The 19,498-nt window shown below is 47.2% G+C and overlaps 1 protein-coding gene and 1 long non-coding RNA gene across 5 annotated transcripts; both read right to left on the bottom strand.

The window, feature by feature from the left end:
- Nucleotides 1–555: 555 nt before the first annotated feature.
- Nucleotides 556–19,283, bottom strand: atg16l2 (ATG16 autophagy related 16-like 2 (S. cerevisiae)). Of its 4 annotated transcripts, none has more exons than XM_085184096.1 (18): nt 18,687–19,283; nt 17,332–17,389; nt 17,084–17,159; nt 10,742–10,815; nt 9,979–10,230; nt 8,700–8,750; nt 8,204–8,293; nt 7,741–7,794; nt 7,549–7,651; nt 7,305–7,410; nt 7,147–7,217; nt 6,998–7,069; nt 6,681–6,801; nt 6,490–6,595; nt 5,892–6,044; nt 5,766–5,813; nt 3,011–3,112; nt 556–1,645 (listed from the first exon to the last, which is right to left on the bottom strand). In XM_085184096.1, exons 1-18 carry the CDS (start codon nt 18,874–18,876, stop codon nt 1,552–1,554), a joined length of 1,821 nt encoding a protein of 606 aa, XP_085040222.1. In that variant the 5' UTR covers nt 18,877–19,283; the 3' UTR covers nt 556–1,551. The 4 variants fall into 4 exon arrangements, with proteins under 4 accessions (XP_085040222.1, XP_085040221.1, XP_085040219.1 ...); XM_085184095.1 differs by having other exon boundaries at nt 7,549–7,654; nt 18,687–19,282; XM_085184093.1 differs by having other exon boundaries at nt 7,549–7,654; nt 8,649–8,750; nt 18,687–19,273.
- Nucleotides 2,200–3,004, bottom strand: LOC146502927 (uncharacterized). Its single transcript, XR_014877855.1, has 2 exons — nt 2,753–3,004; nt 2,200–2,720 (listed from the first exon to the last, which is right to left on the bottom strand). It is a non-coding gene; the product is annotated as an uncharacterized LOC146502927 (long non-coding RNA).
- Nucleotides 19,284–19,498: the final 215 nt, after the last annotated feature.

The following is a 19,498-nucleotide window of genomic DNA, read 5'->3' as shown; positions in this document are numbered from 1 at the left end:
ACTGGCTGTGAGGGGAGGAAGACGAGTACAAGCTGCACAAATGAGCTTCATCTGAAGATGTGCTTAGAGAGGCTGAGGAGCGCAGTCGTTGGGGAGATTCTCAAAACGGTGGTTGAGCCACCAGGATGCCGGCTCAATCCCTCAAAGATGAGCTTTTTCATGTCCAACAGACGGCGTGGATGACAGAGGAGTGATGGATTCGCTCTGTGAGACAACGGCAGAAGAAACATGAAGCACATCAGACCTAACAGACTCATCTGTTGTTGCCATGACTGACAGAAACATCCACCTGGTCAAAATGAGAGGAGAACAGAAGCTTTCTAACACTGACGCGGCGTGTAGGTCAGTGCTCGGTCAGTCTGGAGGCAGCAGCTGCTTTCTGTTTCCTAATCAATGACCTCAGTGTGAAGCAGCCTGCAGCGCCGAACCTCCTCATCAGCATCATCATCATCCCCTTGTCTTTTTAAACTCAGGGACATGACTTCAGACTGTGATTAAAAAAATGAACAAAGCCTTCGAGCAGAAAGGAGCGAGGAGACGACAGGACGAAGGACGGACGGTTAGAGATCAGCGTTTATTAGAGCTGAGAGCAGAAACAATACCAACATATTAAAAACGTTGACAGAACGTTGGGGCAACGACATCTGAGACAAAAACACACCTGAGCGCTACATTTACCTGAGCGGCAGCCTCTGGCTGCAGATACAGACGCAGGACAACACAGGTGGACACGTTCTGCTCATTCCCAAATCCTCCACAGCAGCTTTGCATCACTTACAGTTCAAAACAATCCCTCAGTGGCTGCATGCAGGACCCACAGCTGAGAGCAAAGAGGCTGGAAACACTCCCACCGATCCCAGCGGCTGGTTTAAATTCAGGATCAGGAGCAAATGTTCCCCCAAAGCTTCTTCTCAGGGGTTCAAAGGTTAAGGCAGTCTGAGGGTGGTGGCCCCTCCCCCTTTAGAGACAACTTTCTTCTGATTGGCTGCCAGTATTGGCTGGATGTAAAAGCGGGGACATGAATCTGAGGTGACCGAAAACATCAGTTTAAACCGTTTCAGATCTTTTATTAACAAATGTCAAACTTTCTCAGGACCAAAACAAGCTGAGACAGGGCGGGGAAAATGTTAAAATCTAAAACAGGAGTGTTAGGAGTGTGTGAGTTATTAATCTGTAACTATTAAAACAAAAACGTTCTACTCGTTCGAGGTAAAAAAAAAGTTAGCTTGGTTTCAGTCCGTGAGCACAGCGCACGCCACGGGCTGACGTGTGCACGCATGACCGACGAGCCGTTCTGCCTCATTTTGGCGTCGACGGCTGTAAAATGGTTCAAGCGTTGCAGGAACGTTTCCCTTTGTTCACACAGGTTTTACACAGGAAAGCTTAAAGCTGGTAGAAAGTCCACGTTCTCCTCATAGATCACAACAACGTCACTTCCCTTTGGTCCAACCAACAAATAGCTTAAAGACTTTTGTCAAACAGCCGTCTGTCCAATCAAAGCTGGATGTGTGACGCGTCTCCATGACAACATGACCTCGTCGTGGGTTTGCCTCACATGTCACTCCAGAGGACGGCTCGCTTGCTCTTGTCCACGCTGACGAAGTATTCGCCGGACAGAGACCAGGACACGGCGCTGATGGACGAGCTGAAAGAGAGCAGGCTGTTAAAGGGACAGTCGACACTTTGTGGTTAAACACATGCGGGCTCTCTCGAGGCGCCATCACAGGCCCTTAAACTTCATGGAGATTTACACACACAGCAACACACAAGTCACTCTGGAGTCGGGCTGCCACGATTAGTCGACTATCAAAATCATCGACGACTGATTTAATAGTCGGCGCGTCGTTTGAAGCTTTGTAAGATCCCAAAAGACGCAGGAATAAGTAGTAGGATTTAAGAGTGTAATAACGGACTGAAACAGAAGATGGCAGCACTGCATGTACAAGGATGCCAGCTGCTGTTAAACCCCGAAGAAGAAGAAGCTGTGTCCCAGAATTCATAGCGCAGCCCAGCTCAGTTTCCAACAATGGCGGCAGCTAGTTAGTTTAAAAATTACTCTTAGAAATTATTCTTTCTGGGTCACAAAATAAACGTTTAACTTGTTTTCAGGCGAGAATGTAGCTGTGTAAACCTCAAATATCTGCTCAGTTTATCAAGACACCACATATTTTCAAAAGCGCTCCGACGTTTTCGGAGACGTCTGTTAGCCACTAGCTCGATAGCTAGCCGGGGGCTAGGCTAACTAGAGCCGTGAGAACACCGGACTCCCGGCTAATCGTTTTCAAACCCACCTTTGTTTTTCGCTACTCAGGTTAAACATGATATATAAGTCACTTAGATAACTTAAAAATGTTATTGTTTGGCTTTTTTTTAGTGTTTTATTTGTTCCTGAGTAAATCGGTTTGGCTGAGATTAAAGTTATAGTTTTTACACAGCTGAATAAACGTCAAGCAGACAGCTGATTATCAGAAGTGTGAGATGCTTAAGAATTTACTCCGGTGTCCTGTTATATTTTAGATAGCAAGGAGTTTATTAAACTTCACCGAAACAATCTGCAAATTTCATTAAAATTTAATAAACTATCATCTTGTCTTTATTTTTAGTTAGCACATACCTTAAACACTTAAAGCTGTAAGCTAATGATAGTTATATAAGAGCAGATGCTGCTGCTGCAATAAGCTGTAGTTTTACGTCCAATGGATGATGATCTGATTAGTCGACTAATCGCAAAAATAATCGGTGACTAGTCGACTATCAAAATAATCGTTTGTGGCAGCACTACTCTGGAGGAGTTTGTAGTTTATTAGGCCTGGAGTTCTTCCAGGGAATGCCCTGCAGCCTCACACTACCCTGTCATCAGGAACACTGTAGTCTGTGGATTACGACTAAGAGTAAAGCTGAACTAACAGCATTTGGAGTCCCACAGGGAGCTGAGCTGGAGCCTCTGATCTTTAGGACCCTGCACTGGCAGTGACTGTGCTGATCAGCTGACTCAGGTCTTCGGTGTTACCTGTGTTGGTCGGGTAGCCGGGTCTCCAACTTGCCCGTCGAGACATTCCAGATGTAAACGGCACCGTCTGCAGAGCCGGCCGCCAAATAGCAGCAGTCTGGACTGAAGAGAGAGAACATCTGGGTGAAACAGCTGTTCTGACGTGAAACTTCCTGCTGCTGTGAGCAATTTGCTCCATGACTCTCTCCGTCTGCAGAGCCGAGAACTCCCAGCTGGGACACTGAAGAGGGATTTACACTCGTCTCATCATTACGCTGCAACCACAAACCCTCTGAACGCTGTGACCTGATGTGCAGCGCCCCACAAATGCAACATGCTGCACTGATGCTGCTCGCAACAACCGAATGTCCAGTTCAACACAATAGTTTTCCCATATGTAAACTGGTTCTTAGACTGGAGGACAGCCGGAAGAGAGTTCAGAGAGACGCCAGCGCCAACTAGTGTTTTGGCAGAGCAGCACAGGTAAATTGCAAATATATCATTGGTCCATTGGCCGTCTGATTGGGGTCTGGAATGTGGGGCCTCCCTGCTGCTGCCGAGTCGGGGCGGTCTGCTTCTCCCGACCGCAGGGAAAAGGGTAACACCACCTGGGTCTGGGTGCAGTTTCCCCCCCTCCGGGGGCAGTACCTAGACCCACCACCACTTCCCCTGCCAGTGGCAGACGCCCTCAGACATCGGTGCGTTGGTGGGTCTTTGTGTCCGGGGATGGGCGTCCAGGTACCCACCGGCTCACTCCTTGGTGGCTGCTTATCGGGGCCTGGAGCCTGGGGCTCGCTCGGGCCACTTCGGGGGTGGGGTGCCCTCGGCCTCTCGGCCTGGGGCTCGGTCACTCTGGCACAGCTGGCTGCCGGCGGAGCTCACGGGCACGTCACTGCAACCCCCCCTGGCTTCTGCTCCGTGGCTGCTGAGTGACCCCTCATCTGGGACTCTCCTCAGCTCTTCCTGGGACAGTGGCTCGGCTGCCCCTCTGTTGGTCTTCCTTGGTCTCTTGTGTTCTGGGGGCCTCTGGATGTCTGGAGTCTTGATCTCCTCCATACCTGCTTCATGCCCTGGAGGACGGGGCTGTGGCCCCCCACACCCTCTAGCAGATCATTACATGAAGGAACCTTTTAAAAACAAGCGCGTCCATGCTCACAGGTGTACACACGGGTGCTCACACACACAAACTACACCCTTTTTGGCTCCTACCTCAAAGCACACTGTGTGCTGTCGATCTTACGTGCTGCACAATAATGTTTAATATTCAGTATTTACTGTTATATTCACATAGATCATCGTGATGTTGTTTATTACTCTCGTTTTCTTCTGCTTGTTTTCTTTTTTCTTTCTCAACAGGTGATCCAGGTGATTGATGGATGGATTTTTTGTCTGCTTATTTTGTTGTTTTTTGCCCTTTATCACCGTCCCTCTTCCTGCTGTTTTTCTTTCCCCAGTCAAGTCTGTCCCGTGTGGAGCAAGTGAAAATAAAATAAACAATAAAAGGTGAATCAAACAGACCATTACAGCACAGCTGGGATGGTCTGTTTGGTAAAGTAAATCCGTTGGGCATCTTTCTTCGCCTTTAGACAATAAATCTGATGCAAAAGAACCAAACGGGACAGGCGGGGAAAACAAACAAAACATGACAACTTGAACAAACTGCTCAGGTCAGGAGAGAGCATCGAGGGCTGCTCCGAGTCGGCGTTCACTAAAGATTTTGACGCGTCGTGAAAGTTGTGACGCACGCTGCGCTGATACTCAGCACGTGTTTTATACTGCTTCACCTTCTGCAGGAGTTGTCAGATGTGCATGTGGCCTCGTGCAGATGAAAACGCTGTCAGTGGTTTGCCGCCGTGTGCACAGCTGAGTCTGAAGGATTTAGAGACGCTGTCAGTCTGGCTGCCGAGAAGCTGAACAAGAGACGCGATGAGAACAGACAAATGTAGGAATCACAGGTACGGCTCAGCGTAGTGTCGGCAGAGCAGCTGTGCATGTGGGACTCACATGTGCAGTGATTCTGTCAGGGAGCCGAACAGCCGCAAAGCATCCCTGCCCTGCTGTCGTCATGGAAACAGCAGAAAATCAACCAATCTCCCGATCTCATCTCTCCCCGTCTCCAGCTCGCCCTATTTTTATCTCTCTGGCCCAGAAACAGTCCTCTCCATCCGACGATTAAACTTGTGATAATTGATCAGAGCGCCGAGCCAAACTCTGCCGGCAGCCCCGCCTCCCCGCTTCCACCCGGACGCCGAGGACAGGACGGCTTACAGGCACGCGCCGGGCTGACCTGCAGCCGCTACGACGACGTGATGTTAAAGATTTACAGTAAAGAGAGAAACCCAACAAAGACACGAGGAAGGACTGACACTGCACTCGACAGCAACCTGCAGTTCCTCTGATGTCCAGCAGGGGCGGCAGTGAGTCAGACACAACAGCAGAAATGTTTACAGCCTTTTCCTTTAATCACCCGCCTGTTTATGTAGCATTATTATTAGGGGCGTGGCCTCTGACTGACAGGTGGAGGGTGACGCACCTAACTGGACCCTGGAACAGCTTCATCTGTAATTCTGACAAAAGCGAGACGTCCCGCAGTCACATGTTCATTTTTCATCGATGGTCACATGTCCTCTGTCACTCAGCAGTATCCTTCACTCTCATTGGTAGTTGCTTCGGTCACTCAACTGAAAGTAAGCCTTTTCCTAACTCGGGGCCCGCCCAGTAAGCACGGCTAACAGTTTTTTTTCTTGATTCTGATGTCACTGATCATGTGACTCACCTGATGACGGCTTTGGTGCTGTCGCTGCCACATTTGAACCCGTCGGCTCTGAGACACAAACAGACAGACGTCAGACAGAGGGACAGGAAGTTCGTTTCGGCACAGCATCACCTCGTCCTGACGTACCTGAAGGTCAAGCGCTCGTTGCTCCACCTCCTCAGGTCGAACAGTTGGAGACAGTCGTCCCGGCAACAGCTGAGCAGCTGGCAGTGGTCAGGACTGAGGTCCAGCGAGGTGACTTTTCCCTGAGCAGGAAACACCTGAACGCAGCTCGCCACCCTGAACGTAAAGAAAAGCAGAACGGCTTTAAACACGCCTTCATCTCTGACCAGCTGATGGCGCCAAAGCTCACGAGAGCAGGTGCAAGCATCAGGGGCTCGTCCCCGAATAATAACTTTTACGATCAGAAACAGAAAACTGGAGAAGATAAAAACGACATCATCCGGTTTCTGATCAATCACGCGCAGTGAGAGCTGATGCTGGCGTGTAAATGGTGGGCAGAGCTGTCAATCACCTGCTGCTTCAGACACTGCAGGACACTGAGGGGAGTCTGTGAGTTAAGCTGTTGCTAAGTAACAGAGGGAGACGGGGTGTCACCCTGGAAACGGCTGGGAGGAGTAAACGAGAGGCGTCTGAATGAAAGGAATCAGATTCTAATGATTCTACTGGAGCGGAGGATCAGCATCAGGTGGTGCACAGGTGCGCTGCGGCGCGACAGACCAACCTGGAGTCCCACGCTCTGATCTGCCCGTCGTAGTGTCCGCTGATGATGCAGTTCTCCGAGCACACCACGTCGCTGCAGTACTTCGCCACATTACGCGACTGCAGACCTGAAGGGACACAGTTTGCCTTAAATACACTCCACCTGCAGGGACGCCACGAGCCAATCAGCAGCAAGCACGCACGGTTACTCACAGGCAGCTCGCCGCAGGTCCCACAGTCTGATGGTGCCATCGGCACTTCCTGTCACCACCTGATGGAGGATGCTGCTGAACCTCGCCGCTGTCACCTTCCTGCTGTGACCTGTAAGAGTCACCTACGACACACGCACGCACACACGCACACACACGCACACACGCACACACAGTTACATTCCAGATCTTCAGAAACACAATTTCAAAATAAAAGCTCATCATTGTAAATTAAAAATCACAGTTTTTTGTGTTCGTGTTCAGAATTTGTTGATGTTTCCCGTCATTAATCAGACACACCGGGCGGTGAGTCACCTTTACCTTTGGAACGGAGTCGCCCAGCTGCCACAGCATGGCCGCCTTGCTGTAGGACGCGGCGAGGATCCTGAAGCCCTAAAAACACAAATGGCCACACGAGTGAGAAACACCTCAGTGCTCCATTTACAGGTGAGCTCAGGTGACTTCCTCACCATGGGGTCAAACTCGATGCAGGTGATGCCCTCTGTGCTGCCGTCCAGGGTCCCTCTGTGAGTCAGCAAGCCTGATGACATCAGCAGTGAGGTCACAACCCGTCCTTTAAATCAGCGATAATACAGAAAAACAACGAGCGGGCCTCGGGTGGGTTTACCTGCCCTGACCTCCCACAGTTTGATCACTTTGTCTGTCCCCCCCGTGGCCAGCAGGTCTGAGCTGGAGCTGAACCGCACGGCGTTGATGTCTTGCTCATGGGCATCCTGAAAAAAAACAAACAAACAAAAGAAACATTACAGCGTCGTGTAAACGTCGTACTCCGTGTGAACCAGGCCGGAGGTCAGCAGAGAGGCATGCTGGGTAGTGAGAACAGAGGAGTTCTTTGTGTGAGTGCGCACTACCAGGACTTGCAGAGCTCTGGCCGGGACTCGGGCTGACACACAGATTCTTACAGGAGAGACGAGATCTTCCTCCTGACTGCAGACCGAGTGGCCCCGCCTCTTCCTGCTTATGTCACACACAGAGTCATTCATTCATTCGCTGAGCCGCTGAATGAATGAACCAAACAAAACATAATGGCGGTCACAACTCACCCAAACAGCTCTTTGATGGAGGTCAGGATCCTCGGAGACGTCACCGACGCCGACCTGAGAGAAGAAACAGTTCATCATCTCATTTAAAGAGCCGCAGTTACGTTAGTAACCCCCCTGCTGAGCAAATATGCACAACATTAACAATAACAGAAATAATTACAATGATCTCAATAAAAAGTTTCAACTCTAAGAGAGAAAATACAATAAAATAAAACAGAAAATTAATAAATGACCTGCTGCTCAAATTTAATTTCATGATCTTATTGTGAGAAAAGCTCCTGAGATCTGAAGAGGCAGACGAGGTCGTTAGCTAACTCCCCCACCTCATCCTTATCTCTCCACTTCAACACGCTTTGTCGTCTGTTGTTTGTATGTTGCTATGACAACTCAATTTCCCTCCAGGATTAATGACTTTTGTGTGTAAATGCTCCTAATAAAATAAAACAAAGGCGTGATTGATGACCTCACGAGTCGCATGGGTTTTCGTTCCGTGGACGTGTCCCGTTTCTCGTTCTTTGGAGACGTCGATCTGGAGCTCGGAGCACTTGATGAGCTGAAACACAAACATATTTTATTCTGACAGTGACAGGAAGTAACAAAGTAGTCTATTAATCAATCTTTAGAAGCTTTTAATGGCCAATAAACCGACTTCTTTGAAAAAGTTTCAGCACAACAAAAATGACAGTAAGCCTCTTGAATGTGATCAAAAATAAAGAAATTATTCAGAATATTATCGTCTCAAAATCTTTAATATTTCAAAACATTCTTGAAATCAAAATTATACTTTTTTGTCTTAAAATTTGTCAAGTTTTTAAAATGTTCATCAATACTTTAAAAAAGTATTTTTAAAATTCTGTTTCAGTGTAAATGTTTATCAAACCCGTGTCGTGCGTTTCATTTATTCTTACTTAGAGAAACCTGAAGAGGGCGATGTAGAGCTCAGGGGATGGACAGCTGACCTGTCTAAGTTGACCTTCGACCTGGCTGCGGCCTGGGTTGCCTCTCGAGCTCTGAAACAAACAAACAAAGAGATGTTTGGATCCACACTGACCCTCCTGCAGGTACAGCGATGAACAGGTGTGTGCGGTGCATTCAGGTACACCGATGAAGAGGTGTGCGCGGTGCATTCAGGTACACCAATGAAGAGGTGTGCACGGTGCATTCAGGTACACGATGAACAGGTGTGAGTGGTGCATTCAGGTACACGATGAACAGGTGTGAGTGGTGCATTCAGGTACACGATGAAGAGGTGTGCGCGGTGCATTCAGGTACACGATGAACAGGTGTGCATGGTGCATTCAGGTACACCGATGAACAGGGGTGCGCGGTGCATTCAGGTACACGATGAACAGGTGTGCATGGTGCATTCAGGTACACGATGAACAGGTGTGCGTGGTGCATTCAGGTACACCGATGAACAGGGGTGCGTGGCGCATTCAGGTACACGATGAACAGGTGTGCGCGGTGCATTCAGGTACACGATGAACAGGTGTGCATGGTGCATTCAGGTACACCGATGAACAGGGGTGCGCGGTGCATTCAGGTACACGATGAACAGGTGTGCATGGCGCATTCAGGTACACGATGAACAGGTGTGCATGGTGCATTCAGGTACACCGATGAACAGGGGTGCGTGGCGCATTCAGGTACACGATGAACAGGTGTGCGCGGTGCATTCAGGTACACCGATGAGCAGGTGTGCGCGGTGCATTCAGGTACACCGATGAACAGGTGTGCATGGTGCATTCAGGTACACGATGAACAGGTGTGCATGGTGCATTCAGGTACACGATGAACAGGTGTGCATGGTGCATTCAGGTACACCGATGAACAGGGGTGCGTGGCGCATTCAGGTACACGATGAACAGGTGTGCGCGGTGCATTCAGGTACACCGATGAGCAGGTGTGCGCGGTGCATTCAGGTACACCGATGAACAGGTGTGCATGGTGCATTCAGGTACACCGATGAACAGGTGTGCATGGTGCATTCAGGTACACGATGAACAGGTGTGCGCGGTGCATTCAGGTACACCGATGAACAGGTGTGCATGGTGCATTCAGGTACACCGATGAACAGGTGTGCATGGTGCATTCAGGTACACGATAAACAGGTGTGCGCGGTGCATTCAGGTACACCGATGAACAGGTGTGCATGGTGCATTCAGGTACACGATGAGCAGGTGTGCGCGGTGCATTCAGGTACACCGATGAACAGGTGTGCGTGGTGCATTCAGGTACCTGGAGCGGCGTTCGTTGTGGCTGTTCATCCGAGCTGCGGCCTGGTTTTTCCGCTTCATCACTTTGGCCAGCAGTTCTTCCCCTGTGACCGTCTCCTGCCTTAGTTTCGCCTCCGCTGCTCTCTGCTGCTCCAGGAGAGTGTCGTACTCCACCTTCAGCACCGCGTTCTGCCCTTGAACCTGCTCCACCTGTGCCTGCAGCTGCTGATGAGCATCAGACACTCGCGACAGGCAACGCCGCTCCTGCAGCAGCCTGAAGGTGGAGGAAAGAGTAGGTCACACCAGTACGACGTGTCATGGAGCTGCGCACACAAACACTGGAGGCAAACACCTGAGACTCAATATGTCAAAGTAGAATATGGATGTTTTTCTAAAGTGTACAAGATTTGAAGAACACATTTCAGATAAAACCATAAAATAATAAAGAGGTTTGCTGTGTTTTGACAAAAAAAGGATAAAATATATTTAAATGTTTGAATATTAGGATAAAGAATCTGATTTTTTTCTTTTACTAAAAATAATTTCAGATGGTTCAGATATTTGAATTATTGCCAGATGGCACAGCGCCACCCGGTGGACGAGCAGCAGAGTCTGATCTAAAGTGCAGTTTGAGCTCAGCTGTGAGTCGATATTTCCACTCAGCGAATGAACAAGGAAAACTAGAACGAGGCTCCTCCTCCTGCTCTCTGACCTCAGCCTGAACTCACCTGCAGCAGGTTTTTACAGCTGACTGGTGAGCTGACAGTCTCAGGTGTGTTACTCACCTGCCATGCTGCTCCTCCAGAACGCCGTCTTTGATTTTTATCTGCTGCGTCAGCTCCACCACCTGATAGGCTAACTGGAAGCACAGAGAGGGAGGGAGAGGTCAGAGGTTACTCGTGGTCGTGACTTTTACCTGGTTAGCGTCACGCTGTCACATGTCTGATTCTGATCTGACCTCACACAGAGCTTCACGAATCGTATCATTTTGAAAAAGCCTCCTGAGCACACAAAGGTCTAAGACGACACCAACATCCCTCTGCTCACTTACAGAACGTACTTGTTTGTAGCTCTGCATAGCTGAGCCTCTGCTGTGTGCTTATGAAGCCAGAGCAGGACCAGCAGCTCTGACCAACGTTAATGTTTCACGTGTCTGAACACACAAACTCCCTGAGCGGACACTTGGACCACTGTGAGCAACAGCAGACGTGTGCACTGTGGTCACGCCAGCATCGAATCCATCCAAGTTACATGTTTATTAAAATAATCAAATTACAGCATTTATGTTAGACTACTTTTAATTAACTGCTTTAGCCCACTTACAATGAAAATTTAAATAAATCTTGTTCATGACCTGTGTAGCATGTTAACACTATTGGAAGTAAAAATAACTTGAACTCTAATTTTGAAAACACAACTTTCTTCTTTTTTTTTTTTAATAAAGCTCTGACTTGTATTATGAGTCTGTGGTCTGGGAGAGAGTCTGTAACTGCAAAATACAGTAAATAATGACCAATGCTGGGCAATTAATGATATAGTTACTTTTTTGAAGAAGTAACTGAGTTTTGCAAACAACAAAGGTTTTGCAGCTGTTTACTTAAAAATGCAGCCAAAGCGTTTTTTAAATAAACATTTCAAACTATTTACAGAACAATCAGCTGTTCTGCATCAAATCTGATGCTACACAAATTATTTGTGTCACTCCAAAAATCATTTCTGTCCACTATGAGATGAAGGAGAACAACAGCCTGATACCTGCAGGCCTGACAGCAGCAGATGTGTCACTGCTGTAACACCTGTAACACTCAGCAGTCGCCTCATTGTTCTGACACACACAACAACACTATTGACTACACTACACACTAACTACACACTAACTACACAAGATTTGTGCTAAACATCGCAAACCTCTCACATCTCAAACACGCCGTCACTCCTAAAACTTCCCCCTCCCTAAACAACTAGATGCCATGTTGCCATATCATTTTTTGATTGGTCCACATGGTACATTTTTCCACCAATAGGAAAGGCTGGAGGGGGCTGTTTTTGCTCACAGGCTTTCGAGCGTTTTCCTTATAAAACGCAGTTTTCACCGTTTCTTCCCGCAGTAAATATAAACAACGACAGTATTCAGGAAGGAAAACAAACATTGCAGATATTTTATCATAACTCTGGTTTTACGGCCGATCAACACAATTTAAAAACTGGTATAAAGTCCACACTTTGTCCGTCAGTTGTTCGTCTGTCCTGCTCACATCTCCAATGGTTGTACACGTTGTCATTAACGCGGCTTCACTCCACATCAGCCGCTTTGCTAAAACACCGGTGTCGGCACATGAGGACGCTGTCATAGCCTGTCAACCACGTTGATTAGCTGCGTATATACGAATGTGAATCGCATCATTGGCTGGACTATGGGATAAGGTGGCATCGTTCTGATCCCATACTGGAGCAGCCAGTCACTGACTAACACTGCAGAACAGAATTGTTAAAGTTTAAATTTTAATTTCAATTCAGGTGAGAATTTTTTTCTGTGCACAGAGACCTGCCAGCAGTGCGCAATGGCGGACAGCTTAGAGGGAACAATGGTAAATGGCCTGCATTCGTACAGCGCTTTACTAGTCCCTAAGGACTAGTAAAAAGCACTTCACACATTTAGTCATCCACACATTCACACACTGGTGATGGCAGCTACATTGTAGCCACAGCCACCCTGGGGCGCACTGACAGAGGCGAGGCTGCCGGACACTGGCGCCACCGGGCCCTCTGACCACCACCAGTAGGCAACGGGTGAAGTGCCTTGCCCAAAGACACAACGATCGAGACTGTCCAAGCCGGGGCTCGAACCGGCAACCTTCCAATTACAAGGCGAACTGCCAACCCGTGGCTCTGACAGGCGACGTTTCCGGTTCGCCCCTCGTGAACATTTTTTTTAAATTTTATTAATCACACAGAAATATAATGTACAACAATTATGGCATATTTCCAACATGAAACAGTATCAGAACAGGCTGAACTCCAACATATATAAGATAGATAATGAACAGGAAGTACAAACAACAACAAATAAATAAATAAATAAAATTAAAACAAACCCCAAACAGAATCAAAGCAAAGAAAGCTTTATTAAAAGACATACAAGACATGATACCTCAGGGGTTTTCTAGCAGAGTTCAATAATCATATGATTCAGATGCAGAGCTTGTGTTGTGTTTTTGAGAGGACGAGTTCTTTGTTTTCAGAAAACAACATTTGTGAATGAAGAATTTGCCATAATAATTATCACATTTAGAACATTTTCAAGCTTCTTTTCTTTTCTTAGAGAACCAAAGAAAAAATCATTTTTAGAAAATTCAAGTAAGTTTGGAATCTTTGGGAAGAGCCAGTCGTGCACATCGTTCCACAGGCTTTACAGAATATACGATCATAAAATAATGTTCTGTTGATTCAATATCCCCATCACAGAAAGAGCAAGAATTACTATCAATAGCAAAGCAACAGAGATTCTCTGGAAGGGTAAATACCAGAGAGGATGTTGTAGTGGACGTCCTCAGCTTTGGGAGGAATCGGATGTTTTAGGTAATTTTTTCTGATCTCTTTCTTTTCATCACCGGGGAACAGATGTGAGGTGGAGTTTGGATAAAAACATTAATAAATAATTCCCTGTTAGCTGTAATGTTAGCCCATTTACCAAGAGTTCAGGGAGGTCAGGGGATCAACAGTCAGGGTTTTGACAAAGAGTATATGCTGTACACAGAATGTTTTGAGGGATAGTAATTAGTAATTTTTTGAAATTCTTTGTTATTTATTTGCAGATTATAATTGGTGGTGAAATCTTCTAATAAAATTTTACCTCTATCATCACTGCCCAGATGCCCTCATCGTACCATTTTTGTTTCCAACGTTTATGTAGCGACAGTTCCACAGGGGAGTGTTGTGTGGGCTGTAGTTATGTTTGTGTATTAATCTCCAGTATAATAAAACTTGCTGGTGAAAGGAAGAGAGCTTTATGGGGAGTTTTTTATGTCAAAATCACATCTAAGTAAAAGATTAATTCCTCCTACATCTGAGAATATTTTGCTTGGAATGTGAAACCAAAGCCTATTCTGACTTCTTAAAAATGACCTAAACCAATTTATTTTTAGGGAGTCATTTAAGCTGCCAAATTCAACAGCTTGCAAACCTCCATCTTCAAAATGTTTGACTAAATTACCTTGCCTGATATAGTGGGTTTTACATTTCCATATAAAATCAAAGTTTAGCTGGTTAATAGATTTGATTGCTGATTTAGGCACTCCTACCGCATATGCAGGATATACTAGCCTGGAGATACTTTCCTACCCAGAATCGATGAGTCTCTCTGAGCCCAGTTATTTAAATGAGTTCTACAGATTTGGATTTTCTCCCAAATATTAAGGTTTTCTAAATCAGTCTTATTCTTGGTTATATACACACCCAAATATTTGACAGTGGATTTAACAGGAATATTAAAAGTGTTAGAAATAGTACAATCATGTGTTTAAATTCAGATTTAATCCTGAAGCTTTTGAGAAAGTTTCAATAATCTGCAGAATTTTGGGGATTTCATTCAGGTTATTTAGGAAAATAGTTGTATCATCGGCTAACTGGCTGAGAGCGCTTTACCCAGGATAGATAACCTACCAAACTCAGCATTTTAATCAGTATGAATATGCAATAAACAGCAATGGTGAGATTGGACATCCTTGTTTTATTCCTTTGCAGATCCTAAATCTTTGTGAGGTGCCACGTGGAAGACACACTGTATCTCTGTACAGTAATTTGATTACATTAATGAAGTTACCTCCAAAACCGAACAAATCAAGGGCTTGAAACATAAATTCATGCTCTATCATGTCAAAGGCTTGGTTTTCAATTAGGTAGTTGTAGTCAAAGTCCAAAATAAGGTGGATATTATTATGGATTGAGCGGCCTTTTATGAATCCAGACTGAGTGTTTGGCCCATTTTGGGCCAAACTGCAGCTCTTGCCTTTTTGCAGAAATCTTGCTTGAAGTAGACGCCTGCTCCTTGCACACCTGGGAATCCTCAGTTTCCAGAAAGCGTCTCGGTAGTGCCTCATGGTGAACTGAACTATTATTTGTCGATGTCTACCCGCTTCTCTTTTCCCTAGACGATGGACGGTGTCCACAGCGTTGCCCAGTGAGGAAGCCCGATGTGGCGCGATCTTAGCCAAGATGTCGATAACTTCTTTGCGGGTATCTTCATTTTTTTCTTTCCAGCCCTGCGATGCATGTATCGTTCTAGCTCAAACATCCTCTCTTTCAGCTCAGCGTTTTCTTTGTTTGGAGCAGGAATGTCTTTTTCCAAACCAGACAGTTTAGCCTTACAGTCTTTTATATCGGCTGCGTTCATTTCAGCCAGCTTGGCAATGTTAGCCACCATTATCATGTTGTTACTTAGCTGCACGCCGAAGTCATCGAGCTTGTTTGTTAGCTTGTTAATGGCTTCTATTATGGAGTTGTTGGTTTCCACACTTTGGGACACAGTACCCTTGTTAGGTGGTGTGGGTGCTTTGGTGGGTGTAGGTGGAGTTTCTCTTTTTACTGACGGTGTTGAAGTCTCCATTGCATATTCGTGGTCAGTGGGTGCGGAGCTCCTGGAGGCTACCGCTGGCTTAGCTGAAGCTTCTGCTTTTTCCCGCGTCATCTTCTTCTTTAAATGGCAGATTAGGTCCGTTCAAAAGGTTTTAAGAGGTGAATCTAGTCCTTAAAACCTACAGTCAAAAACAGCAACCTACTTGGTATTCAAAAGTAGAGTCTAAACAGGTCCACCGGGATCAGTGCACAACGGCTTAAAAGTGCCCTGACAGCCAGACCCTCCTCGATAGCGACAGGTCTCCCCTGGTGAACTTGTCTCTTCCTGGTCTCAGAGCGTTTGCTGTGGATCGTCAGCCTGCAGGCCGAAGCTTGTGGAGCAGCTCAGGGTGAAGAGGTCTGACCGCCCTCGGCTGCCTGTTCCTCTCACTTTTATCACACCGATCACATCTGCTCGTCGGCTTTATCACAAGAAGTGGCTGCTGTTTCTCGGTTACAGTCTGCTGTGTTTTATCACACGGCCTCAAAGAAAAACACGAGCCAACCCGGCAGGAACGAGCTGAAAGAGCTCTGAGCGTGACCACAGAAGCAGGTGAACAGCTGTTCATCACAACAACAACACCTGCTGCTGCTCATGAGCAGAACATGAATCTTCATCGAATTGACGAGAACTGAAACCCCCGATCGTGGATCTGTTAAAGGTTCCTGCTGTGAAACCTGCACAGCCGTTCTGCTAAGTCAGTGACATCCAATCAAAATCCTGTGGCTCCGCCTTCTCAGACGGCCTGTTAGTGCAGTAACCTCACAGCAGCACAAACACGGTCCAGAGCTCCAGCTACAGACACCTGCGTCACCATCCACTTGCCAGTCAAATAGGCCACGCCCCTTTATTCCATAACAGGCGAGTTACAGAAATAAATAACTCATCTGAGAACAGCGTCCGACCATCTGAAAGCTCCGTGACTCCAACACGTACATCCACAAATCCTTGTTTTTTGTGCTGTGACGCGTCCCACTCGTATTTTGCGTATTTATTTTAAAACAAAACAACAAACTTTGTGCTTTCAATCAAAACAAATAGTGCATGTACCAACTGATGTGCTATAATGACGGTCAACGGAAAGGTTTGCCCACAAACCACTCACCCAACGACGCTGTTGCGAACACTGGCATCAGGTAAATAACATGCAAACACCTGAGGTGCAGGACAATCTAAACCCCTGTGCCACCATAACAAATAAACAAAACATAAACATTGACTTTGGCTCTTACAGTCCTCGTACAGGTGCTATGAAGGAGGCTACAGAGACCAAACAGTTGGAGTTGAGGCTGTGAACATGTCTATGGGGACTACCTCACTGCTGCCTCTGCTGGACGTCAGAGGAACTGCAGTTTCCAGGTTGGAAAAACGACGCGTTAATACCCAAAAACCTGCGTTCTACCTGAAGGCCACCAGATGACCTCTGACCTTTGCAAGCACTGCTGACTTTGCGGGCTGAGTCACCCTAACTGATCATGTGATCACTCTGAAAGGGGGGCAGGTTTGCTCTGACCTCTCCCGTGGTCTTCTTCAGCTGGATGCTCTGCTGCCGCAGGGACGAGAGCGGGGCGCCGCCCGCGGGGGGACGCCTGCACACACAAAACAAACACAGCCTCAGCACACACACACTCGTTTTCATATCTTAGTGAGGACACCTCACTCATCCCAGCCACTGACTACTGTAGTATAGTAGCGTGCCAATGTTCTGTCCTCACAAAGATGTCTGAACATGTACAAACACAGTGAGTTCAGGTGAGTTACCTGGCGGCGCTGCTCAGCAGTCCTTTCGTCAGACTGGTTTTCTCCAGCAGCTGAGTGTCTGCAGACAGAAAGGGGGGTCAGAGGAGGCGGAGCAGGAACCAGGTGCTCCAGGTTTGTACCTGATGAGCACCTGACTGACAGCTAGGACCAAAAAAGCAGGACAACGTGTTTTCACTGAGATATTTTTCCTCTACTATGACTTAATTTTATTATGTTTCCCAGCTTTCATTGACTGAAGCCAAACTCCATTCAAAATCTGTCATGTTTAACATTTTTTCATTCTGCGTGTGCGGCCTGATGATAAACCAGCAGCAGGCTGGTTATCTGTCACACATGACTCACTGTGCAGAGGAAGCGAGACGACGTGTGGTTTAATAGTTCCGACAACTTCCTGTCCCTGAATGTCAGCAAAGTATGAAAGGAGGTGGATGTCGGCGAGGTTCAAAACACTGAGCAGAGGGGTTAATGATCTACTCGCCACAATAAAAATATAAAATGAACCAGACTCCATTCAAAAACAATCTGATTTTACAGGAGGCTGAACTGGATTAGACTGGATGTCTGACTGGTGGGACAGGTTGGACGACTCTCATCAAACTTCTGCAAATTCCATTTCTGGTTTCAGAGCTGCTATAACTGAAAAATATAAATATATAAAACATAGTAACTGAGAGTCCAACTGAACCAAAGTGTAGTTGTCGTGATCAACAAGCCTGAATCTCAGCCTGGTTTTAAGAAAGTGTTAAAAATGCTGATTATTGAACGTATGAAATGTTCAGCTCAGACTGCAGTCTCAGGTTTGGGGTTAAGCTCACCTTTCCCTCCCTGTTATCTGCATTCACTCATCGCTGGCAGTGGGGACAAGCAGTCGCATGAAGCTGCTTTAACCCTGGTCTGCTCTCGCAGTATATGTTACCATGGCGATGAGTAGAGTTAGCCCTGAAGTTACCTGGATGAGATAATACATAGGGCAGCTCTACACCAAACTCTATTAAAAAAACATCTCTTTTGTCCCTAGGTAGTAAAGCAGCTCCTTCTGTGACATTTCCTGAGCACAGTGTTAAACAGGCTGATTGGGACGTTAGTTCTGGTTTAAACATATTTACTTTTGCTGCCCTTTGATGAAAACCTCTTGGTTCCCCAATACAAAGCCCTGATTTCTCTGAACCAAACCTCACTCAAAAATGATCAGTGTCTTTCTTCGTGCAGTAATTTCTCAGCGTCAGCCTGTAAAACCTCACTGTAACTCTGAACACTAAATTATTGGGTTTTAAAATGTTCGGCCCGGTGACTGCTGCTCTCAGACCGCCTGTGATGGATTTAAAGGGGATAAAAGTTGTACTTGGTCGTCGTACAGAAGCGGATCAGGTCCTGGAACATGGCGTGCTGGCTCAGGTCTCGGTGCTTCAGCTCTCGGATGATGTGTCCCTTCCAGGACTCCTCGGATCTCCCGCCGGCTCCCGGTGCCGGAGGCCGCCTCCCCCGCGGGGACACTCCGGCTGGATCCGTCACGACTCCGCGGGCGTTCGCTGTCACAACGGCCATGATGCCGGCAGCCCGGAGAGCTTCATGCCGCGGGCAGAGGCTCACAGAGCGGCCTGAAGTTCCAGGCAGCCCCGCTCTGAAACCCCGGCTCCTCTCACCACCGCCATGTTGCTCATTCCTGCTGTTGTTTACGCCTCTTCTTCTGTGGTTTGTTTTGTTGTCGTCGAAACTTTTGGGGCTTTTCTCACTCTGCTGGGGGCGGGGCGGAGGCGCGTGCCCGTGCCCGTCTCTGTGGCTCTCGGCCAATCACCGCCCGCTCTGCTCTTAAGGAACTACAAACATGCCCTACCGGTGTGTTTGTAGTCCCCCTCGATATGACGTCAGCACCATTTTCTAAGGCTTTTAAAGTTTTACGTCACTGCAGCCAGCTCCTGCTCTGTGACTCAGTCGCACCTGGTCTCAGGGTAGCCTGCACGTGCAGAACGGAAGTTCAGGTATTAGGAGTCTGCTGCAGTGGCCCGGGCTCACATCAACCATGCTGAATCCAGAGAACTGACAGATGAGCTCTGGCCTCAGCACCAGAGCGCTCTGGTAGACAGCGCCCACTTCCTGCCTACTCTGAATGAGTCTAAGGTTTTCTGCGGCACTGAGGTCTCCTGGCTGCATCGCCCCCCCCTACCAG

The sequence above is a fragment of the Neolamprologus multifasciatus genome, chromosome 14 (assembly GCF_963576455.1).
Source record: "Neolamprologus multifasciatus chromosome 14, fNeoMul1.2, whole genome shotgun sequence".
Taxonomy (NCBI): domain Eukaryota; kingdom Metazoa; phylum Chordata; class Actinopteri; order Cichliformes; family Cichlidae; genus Neolamprologus; species Neolamprologus multifasciatus.
This window is presented reverse-complemented; position numbering and strand designations above follow the sequence as displayed.